The following is a 10,043-nucleotide window of genomic DNA, read 5'->3' as shown; positions in this document are numbered from 1 at the left end:
TTATGAGAACTTTAAAACAAGATCAATGTAGTATATGTTTACAAAATCATTATTATTATTATGCTTTTTGAAACATGACTACAAACATCTGCCCTCCCCAGACATGTACGTGCTTATGACCAGTACATCAAGTTTTGAGTAAAGTTTAAAACAAGAAAAAAAATCAAAAATACTCAGCAATGATTTTGTTTCAAATATCTCATCAAGACAAAGATGACAGTCAAAACGAATCCATAATTGAACATTCAATTCAATATATTACTCCCTTCATCCCATAATGTAAACTTTTTTGACACTACACGTCAAAAACGCCTTACATTATGGGACGGAGGGAGTACTTTTTATGTTTAGCCAGAAAAATAAGAATACAGGTTTGCTAGTGGGAGTGAACGATGTGAAGTATGGGTTGATTTTATAAAGTAAAGGGTTATCTCTGCAAAAATGATACAGTCTAAGGGCATCTCCAAAGCGGTAAGGGCATGGCCAATGCATAGCCCTAGCTAGGGTGATGCCCCGTAGGCCATTTGGATCGAAAGTCAAGAAAAGTAGGTTCGGATGGGGTGGCGGGATCCTCGGTAGGAGGCGGGTGTTTGGGGAGAAAAAGTGTGATCTGATGCATAAAGCTGAAAAAGTTGAAGTCAAGAGTAAGGGTGCATGTGTAGTGGAATCTACTTTATATTCTTTGATGAGGCCCACCGGTAGTAGCTTGTGTTGGGGGGAGAACAAATCAATATAGATGCCTCAAGCTATTTTTTTGACATGAGACATATGTATTCATATGCCACCATTGTACATTGCCCTAATGCAAAGCTTGCATAAAGATCCAGACCACGTGGTCCGAACACTTTTTGCCATCCAATGCAGTCCCCTAAACATTCACGAGCTACTTTGCATATCAGTTTTCCCCCGAATCGGAACCAAGGTCTTTGCGGGAGTCTGGACATCATGTGGAGGTCCACTTAACCCACTGTCAGTTGGACCACATGTCCTCCCAGCCCATGTGATTTGTCCTTTAGGTCCGCCTGGCCCACCACCATTGTCCGGATTTAATGCCTATTTGAGAGACAGCGTTGGATGATCGGCTCACGTATCCTGCCCCTGGACGCATTCAGACGTGGTCCGTGGATGAATATTGTGTCCAATTACAGAGATAGCGTTGGAGACGCCCTAACATGTGACCAAAATTTGGGCCATGTGCTTACCGTCTCCAAACCAACTCCGATCCATACCTCACAAGGGTTGTTGCCACGTGTCCAATTTGTTGATCCCATTGTCGCCTGGAACTGCACCTTCGAAGCTCGCTCGCTCCCATGGCTCCACTCCAACATCACCTCATCCTCTGGGGCAGTAATCCTGCACACGACGTTCTTCTTGTTGTTAAGCGCGCTGCGCACCAGATTTTGTCTTGAAACTGATCGAGTTGCCAAGAAGCATGTCGATGAAGACGCCGAGGAGGAGAAGCCTGCCGATGACACGGTCTTCCTCTGGCCGCCGACACTCGACGCTCACAGCAACAAACAATTTTTTTTCTCATGATTGGCGCCCACCAAACCATTCTTTATCACTCGGCGAAAGACGCATTGGAGTTGGGGAGGATGAGTCGGCGACGTTGGAGCCAAGCCAACCCAGGGAGCTTTTGACGCAGAGGGGTTGTTCTAGGCCGACGTGGGCATTAACAACTTGGAAACATGTTAGCGATACGCGTCAGGTACGCACGAGAGTTGGTCCGGAGAAGGTATGCACATTTTTCTATGGTACAGTGAAGCTCAGCAGGTAGTCGGTATCTTTTTTTTCTAACAGAGGATCCGAAGGATCCAGACTTTTTCATTAGATAAGCATCGGTGTACACTTTACATCAGGCCTCCAAGAGAAACAAAAATTCAACTTAGTCAGTGACTGCAAAGAGGACCCCCGACAAAGAAGAGAAAACACGATTGGGTGCAAAACAACTCCTTCATGGTTCCAATCTCGCCATCATCGGGGACTACGCCACTTGGGACGACGGGGCCTCCATAGCCCTATTTCCGCAGCGACGCATGCCTAAGAATGAGACCATTGATACCGCCACACCTGGTCAGAGTTGCACTACCTCCCCCTAAGCATCAAGGCCAAAAGGACTAAGAGTGGTCGCCCTTCAGCTGGAAGAGTCGATTGCGAGGCGGTGGAGGGTGGCAGCCGGCGTGCATCGTAGCTCTGCCACAAAGACCTCGATAAAGAACACCAACCTCATTTGCAGCTTCCATCTCCCTTCTCCTCATCTTCTTATCCACCAAATCAGACGGGTCTAAGCTTCGCCATGGAACCGGCAAGGGGGCGCCAAAGTATCCCTCGCCGGAGGTAAACTTTTTCTCAGCCTCTTTGCCACCTGCATGGCCCCAAGGGAGAGAAGAAGATGCCCCACCGATGAGACCACCAGATCTGGGAGGCACCTTAGTGACCGTGGAGAAAACTTCACCTAGAATTCAAAGCACCATTCCACCGAACACGAACACCATGGCTACCGGCAGCAAGGGAGATGGAGGCCACAAGGGGAGGGACTCGCAAGGGGGCAGGGAGACCGGCAGAACGGGAATCCTAGAGGAAAGAAGCTGCAGCTCGGATACAGGAAATTATAGAGAGCAGCCTCTACTTTCATGAACACATCTTTTGCTACAAATTTAAACAACCATGAAGTGTCTGTAATAAGAAGGGCATAAAACACGCTGGTGAGGAACATAGGGTGGAGGCAAGTGCACAAGGAAATAATAATAAGAGCAGGCAAAAATAATGCAAACAAAACAGTTTCTTAACTGTCAACGAACGAGAATACTGACCACTGATCAGAAGATGCAACTTTTTCATGAGAAAGCAAGATTATATAGACGAAGAATCAGGCAAATCTAAAGATCAAACACAAGAGCAAAAGAACCAGTGGACAACAGATACATAATCTAAGTAAAACATCCGTTACATCACCAGACATCTCAAAACATAGTTCCCAGTATCACGACAAATAGGTCATTAACAGCAAGACTCATCGATAAAAAATAGTGCGGCTCTCTTTAACAACACAAGACCAGGTAGGGGATAACAGCACCAAAAATTTAGAGCTTGTCTTCGAAATCGGATAGAGGGGTCATCTGCTCCTTGAGCCCCTTCCTCTTGCGGATCTCCGTGACGAGCGTCGCAGACTGGGTGCCGGGGTCCAAAGGATCAGAAGCCATGATGTCCCAGTGGTCAAACACACACTGGGGGAAGGCCTGGCCGGACGTCGCAGCCCTCAGGGTGCTTGAGAACCCAAAGGACTCGATGACGGGGAGGTAGGCCTTGATGTTGTAGAGCGGGGTACCTTGCCTCTGCATCTCCTCGAACACGTGCCCTCTCTTCTGATTCAGAACACCATAGATGCCACCAAGCGCATTCTCCGGGGCCTGGATTTCAACCAGGTACACAGGCTCCAGCAGCCTTGGCTTGGCAGTCAGCTGAGAAGCATAAATGACCCTCCTGGCCGTGGGAATGACCTGACCACCACCCCTGTGAATAGCATCAGTGTGGAGAACAACATCACAGACCTCGAAGCAGATGCCACGCATGTTCTCCTCAGCCAGTGCACCTTCCTTCGACGCCCACTGGAACCCAGCCACAACAGAGTCCTTGATTTCATTAAGATACTGCACTCCCTTACACATGTCAACAACCATGTTGGGGCCAGTCGTCTCAGGTCCAAAGCACCAAATCTTCTTGGCAAGATCCTTGTCCCAGCCAAACTCCTCAGACAGGATCTTAGACCGCACCTTAGGATCGTCACGTGGGCCAATGCGCCCATCATCAATGGCCTCAGCCAGTCCCTCCTCCAAGGGGCGAGCTTCCATGTAAAGACGGTTGTGCTTGTTCGGGGACTTGCTCATGACTGTACGGCAGGACTTCTCTAGAACAGTCTCACGGAAGGAGACGACAGGAGGGGAAACAATGATTTCAGCACCACCCATGAAGTCATCCTGCAGATCCTTCAAACAGATTTCAAGGTGAAGCTCTCCAGCTCCAGCAATGATATGTTCACCAGACTCTTCAATGGTACAGAGAACCATAGGGTCAGACTTTGCCAGACGCTTCAAACCCTCAACAAGCTTGGGAAGATCAGAGGCCACCTTGCACTGAACAGCAACACGCACAACAGGGGACACAGAGAACTTCATTGCCCTGATTGGGCAGGCATCAACTTCCTTCTCATTTGTCAGGGTTGCATTCTTTGTGATGAACTGATCCAAACCAACCAAAGCAACAGTGTTACCACAGGGAACATCCTCAACAGACTCTTGCTTCTTTCCCATCCAGATAACAGTACGCTGGACACTCTTCACATACAGATCCTTCTTCTGGCCAGGAACAAAGTTGGGACCCATGATACGGACCTTCATGCCAGTTGCAACCCTCCCGGCAAAAACACGTCCAAAGGCAAAGAATCTACCCTTGTCAGATGCTGGAATCATCTTGGAGACGTACAGCATAAGAGGACCATCAGGGTCACAGCTTCTGATAGCATTTGCATATATGTCATCAAGGGGGCCCTCGTACAAGTTCTCCACACGGTACCTCTGGGCCTTTGAAGGAGAGGGGAGGTGAAATATCATCATCTCAAGCAGAGCACGACTGGCAGGCAGCCAAGTTTGCATCACACGCTTCATGAGAGCCTTGCCCATCAAGTCCTTCTCATCATTCTTCATGGTCACTCCAAGCTTCTTCAACATAGGCCACAACTTATCCTTCTGATCATTCATGCAGGTGGCTATGATTTGCTTGATTGGCTCATAGCAGAACTGAACGAAACCTCTCTTGCAGGTAGCTGTCCCGGTGTTCTTGGAGGTCCATTTCTTTGTGGCTGGGTCGAAGAAGTTCTCACCCCACAGCCTCTCCATCATCTTTGCCTCGTCAACTCCAAACTTGGAGGCATACATCTTAGCAAAGTTTGTAAGGGTGAAAGCCCACCCATGCAGACCAGCAGAGAATGCAACAGTCCCCTTTTCAGGGTACACTTGGACATCACCAAGGAGCACATCTTCATATGTTGCCATGATGACATTGGCATTTTCGATAACACGGGAGAAAGTCTGATATGCTTCCTCACCTTCCACCTGAAGCTCAAGGAAGCATCTGTCCATCTTGTTCACAGTAAGGACTGGCCTAATCCTCTCACCAAGAGCTTGGCGCAGCACAGTTTCAGTCTGCACACAGACACCCTCAATACAGTCAACAACCACCAAAGCTCCATCAGTGATACGAAGAGCAGCTGTGACTTCCGAAGAAAAGTCAACGTGGCCAGGTGAATCAATAAGGTTGATCAGGTATTCATCCCCATCGCGATCGCCCTTGTACATCTCGAGTGATTCAGGAGTCATCTGATAGAAAAGAGAGATACCCGTGGATTTGATTGTGATACCACGCTCTGCCTCATCTGCACGGGTATCGGTCATGCGAACATCACCAGCAACTTCCTGGGCAATAATCCCAGCAGCTGCCACAAGGGAATCCGTAAGCGTAGACTTGCCTGCAAATATGTAAATAATCTGTGAGAACAGTGCACGAACATCTTGTTTGATGGTTGAACACAATCCATATGATTACAAATGAAAATAATAGCTTATAAGACAGAAGTAGGACACAGCAGTACAGTAAATTCAAACAATCAAGAAATAAAAAGGTAAACATAAGGCGAACCAGCTATTTAGTAACATGGTTAAACAAAATCTAGTGGGACATTGCAAACAACACAAATATCAGGAAATCAATTTAGAAGTAAGTACAACCACATGAACTTCATATCATAGAAATTGTAATGCATTCAGCAAATAGCATCAGCAAGCACCAAACTGGGGAGATTCTGAGGCCTGGGATGATGTGTCAATAGTTACATTTAAGCTTATTAAAGCAGAAATCAATCATCATAGAATAAACAGTAACAGTAGATTCCAAGACATGAAATAGGATTTATAGGTTTTTAGGGATGAAAGTAGTTATTATTTCAAAACAATGCTAAAGCAGCTAACTAAATTTAGCCAATTCAAAGAGATACGGTTTTGAAAATCAAAACAGTAGAATGAGCAGGCTACAAGAACATCAATCAACAAGATCCTACTGAGTAAACTCAATAATGTCACTGTTCAGGCACATACCGTGGTCTACATGAGCAATAACCGACATGTTCCGGATATTGTTCTTTTTGTCCATGATTCCACGGAGCTCCTCCGCTGTAAACTTCACCATCTTGACTGTGTTTGAATGTCACGCTGGAAATATGGTTCCTGTTCAAGGAATAGCAAGCTATCAGAATCAAACAAGAATCAAGTGTAAATTAACAAATATATGAAAAATCTGACACTAATATAACAATACTCTGCCCAGGTAATTAAAATCACATTTGTCTAAATCAAAATTGCTACCAATATTGTTGTATGCCCAGAAGTCAGATGCACTGCTACCTTAATATTTTAACTAACACTTCAACCAACAAGACCTGATGAAGTGAAATATATATATATCAAGCATATTAAAACAAAAATGCTTGAGCCAACACTAGCACCAACAGACCATGATCTGAAAACCTAATTGTCCAAAGTACAATAGCCACAAAGCAATTAGACCAGCCAATGTTTAAGAAATAAATGAATACATCATGAGAAGTGTAGATGCAAAAGCTGGTGCTCCACAATTGAAGGAGCTACACAGCTATGAAGCAAAAACAGGTAACCAACTCACTTAATAAACCTTCAAGAACTTCCAGGACTGCAAAACTAATAAAGGGATAAACCATAGAGAAACTTCACCAGAATAAATCATGTAGGAATTGCAAAACAGTGTAGTAGATGATTACAGGCTAAGACAGGACTTGGGGTAAATGGGATGGAGCAAAAGTTATTTGCAACGGAATCACAGTTTTATGCACAATTGTTGACTGCAATATCATGTAATTACCGGCATATAAACACTAAAACAATGGCACATAACAGTCATTGAGTTGAACTTTGCAAAGGTGCAACCATCCATACATGGGGAGGACTGAGGAAACACACAGAAAATACTCATATAAACGAAATGGTCTGGTCAGAGAGAAAGTCATGCAGAATGGCTGAACTAAAATAACATAAAACGCTGATGCACACAGAGAAGTTCATGCAGAACGCATGTAAAGGCAGCGGAACAAACCCGACCAGGTACCACAGACAGGCAAGCGAGCAAAAACCCTAATATACTAACAACCCCGTGAACAAACAGCGTAGCGAAATATCCAAAACCAGCACCGGAACCACAGATCCGCGCCCTTGGATGCCGCACATAAATCAGCCGACGCGTATACTCTCGTCAGAGCGAAATCGTTCCCCGGAACAGGAGAGCATGACGAACGAAACAGCAGATCTACGGCGCTTGGGGACAGGTAAAAGTACAGACGAACGACGACAAATCCAGCAAAGGGAACTGCAGCGCATACGGCTACCGAGGGGGACTGGAAGCGGTGAAATCAACCAATCGACCAGGTAGAAGCTAGTACGGACTACGGAGAAGCGACCGCGCAGGCTAAGCAACCGGAGATGCGACGCGCGGGCCAAGCTACCGGAGAAGCGACGCGCCGACGAAGCAACCGGAGAAGCGAGGGGGGCTGGGGGAAAGCGGGGAGCGGAGGTCCGGCTCACCTTGGGGTTTCGCTTCCGCCTCCCGAGTCGAGAGGCGAGAGTCTGGGGGATGAGGAAGCGGCGGCGCTCCCGGAGAGAATGGGAGGGGTGGAGGGAGGGAGGCTAGGGCGGCTTCGCTTGCCGGTATATATACTGGTACTGTGACGGGCCAGATGCGCGAATGGGGAGACGGCGATCACGCGATTACGGCCCAGAAGGCCTGTTTGGGTGGAGTCAGGCAAGCGGCCTGGCCCAAGGGAGGACCTTTTTTTTTAACACCCCAAGGGATGACTTTTTGTTTTTGACATCCCCCAAGGATGACCTGGATAGACGTGGCGAGAACTTCACACGAGATGAATAAGCTTTGCTCCGGACAAAAACGAGATGAATAACCAACATTCCCTGAAAAAACAAAAAACAAATGAATAAGCAACACTCAAAAAAATAAAACGAATAAGTGGCTCTTTTTCGGGGAATGCCGTCACGGCTTAGCTTTATTTCATGTCCAACAGAATACATCATTCAGCAGCAAATTGGCCAGGAGCTCCGTCCATACTAGCTAAGCCATGAGCAACATGGTTTAAATCATCGTGCAAAGTGCTTGAATTTAACAAGGGGAAAATCGGCACATATATTAGAACAGTCATGGACGATCGGTGTAGTAATGACCAAAGAGCACATACCTAACTCCACGCACTAGTGATCTGGTTTCTGACTGATTGTTTATTTGAGGTGTGATTTGTTCGTACAAGGACAAGTGATTTGTACGTACAAATATAGGTGGTTGATCTGCACGTGCAAGTTCAAGATCTGTTCGTGCAAGTTTTGCTTGTGGCTGGGAGTAGTTGGAGTACCATCAAGGATAATGAAACTCATAAGCTGGAACTGTCGAGGCCATCCTTGGTGCCCCGGCGGTTCGCTCGCTTCTGGATATTCAGAGAAGGCATAGCCCGGATGTGTTCTTCCTGTCTGAGATGCACCTAGTTGATCTTCAGGCAGATGAGGTTAAGAAGAAATTAAAGATGGACCACAAGATAGTTGCTCCAAGTCTAGATGGTCGAAGAGGTGGTCTCTTGTTAGTCTGGAAGAAGGAGGTGAGGATCTACTCCCAGACAACTACATTAGACTATATTGATGTGTCAGTTGAAGAATCGAATGGTGACATTTGGAGATTGACTTGTTTATATGGAGAACCTAGTTGGAATAACAAGGACCGTACCTATAATAATTTATGTGAATTGCATTCAAAATAGATCTACCGTGGACAGTAATAGGGGACTTCAATGAGATTATTTACTCTTCTGAAAAAGAAGGGGGGCCCTCGGCATCAGTCAAAAATGCAAGCGTTTCAAGATGCTTTATCAGACTGCTCCCTAGAAGATATTGGTTACGAAGGGGATAAGTTTACTTGGTTTTGAGAAGGAATAAGAGAAAGACTAGACCGGGCAGTGTCTAACCAGTCATGGGCGCAGATGCATCCTTGGGCAGGATTGATAAACCTGGAGATGGGAAAATTTGACTATCGGCCTATTTGTCTAGACACAAACCATCTCCGTGATGTAGCTAATGGCCAAAGGAAGGAAAGAAGACTTGAGGCACGTTGGTTAGCAGAAGATACAGTGGAGGAAATCGTCCGAACTGCATGGCAAAAAGTAGTACACAATGGCGTGTGTCAGAGCATCCAAGACAAGCTTGAGTCTGTCCATAATGATCTGCATGTGTGGGATCGGACGGTACTAAAAAATTCACGATCGAAGTTGAGGAAAGTTCAAACAGAACTAGAGAAGCTCATGCGAGCTCATATGAACGATGAAGTTAAGGCGAGGCAGAAGGAACTTACAGTTCTTATAGAAAAACATACTGGAACAAGACGAGATATATTGGGCCCAAAGGGGCAGGGTGACTTGGCTGTGACATGGAGACCGGAACAGTTCATATTTCCAGCTATCGACATGGAGACCGACATGTAGATATTATCCAATGATGTGTTGCCATCCTATGATGTCTGAGTAGATTTTCGTTGTCCTATCGGTAATTGGTGAATTGCTATGATTGGTTTAATTTGCTTGTGGTTATGTTGTTGTCCTTTGGTGCCCATCATATGAGCGCGCGCGTGAATCACACCATAGGGTTAGTTGTATGTTGATAGGACTATGTATTGGAGGGCAAGAGTGACAGAAGCTTCAACCTAACATAGAAATTAATGCATACGGGATTAAAGGGGGACCAATATATCTTAACGCTATGGTTGTGTTTTACCTTAATGAACGTTAGTAGTTGCGGATGCTTGCTAATAGTTCCAATCATAAGTGCATAGAATTCCCAAGTCAGGGATGACATGCTAGTAGTGGCCTCTCCCACATAAAACTTGCTATCGGTCTAGTAAGGTAGTCAATTGCT

At 46.0% G+C, this 10,043-nt stretch overlaps 1 protein-coding gene across 1 annotated transcript; it reads right to left on the bottom strand.

Moving 5' to 3' along the window:
- Window positions 1-2,904: 2,904 nt before the first annotated feature.
- Window positions 2,905-7,776, bottom strand: LOC125521146 (elongation factor 2-like). The gene is made up of 3 exons (XM_048686193.1): window positions 7,665-7,776; window positions 6,150-6,278; window positions 2,905-5,524 (listed from the first exon to the last, which is right to left on the bottom strand). Exons 2-3 carry the CDS (start codon window positions 6,238-6,240, stop codon window positions 3,084-3,086), a joined length of 2,532 nt encoding a protein of 843 aa, XP_048542150.1. The 5' UTR covers window positions 6,241-6,278; window positions 7,665-7,776; the 3' UTR covers window positions 2,905-3,083.
- Between the last annotated feature and the right edge of the window lie 2,267 nt (window positions 7,777-10,043).

This window comes from Triticum urartu, chromosome 7, assembly GCF_003073215.2.
Source record: "Triticum urartu cultivar G1812 chromosome 7, Tu2.1, whole genome shotgun sequence".
In the NCBI taxonomy this organism is placed as follows: domain Eukaryota; kingdom Viridiplantae; phylum Streptophyta; class Magnoliopsida; order Poales; family Poaceae; genus Triticum; species Triticum urartu.
The sequence above is the reverse complement of the archived record's forward strand: the minus strand, read 5'-3'. Positions and strand labels throughout refer to the sequence as shown.

Excerpts from the sequence above, each read along its gene's own strand:
- LOC125521146 (XM_048686193.1), bottom strand. The coding sequence starts at position 6,240 with ATGGTGAAGTTTACAGCGGAGGAGCTCCGTGGAATCATGGACAAAAAG. Across the intron at positions 5,525-6,149 it reads TATTGCTCATGTAGACCACG|GCAAGTCTACGCTTACGGAT; the intron begins GTATGTGCCTGA and ends ACATATTTGCAG.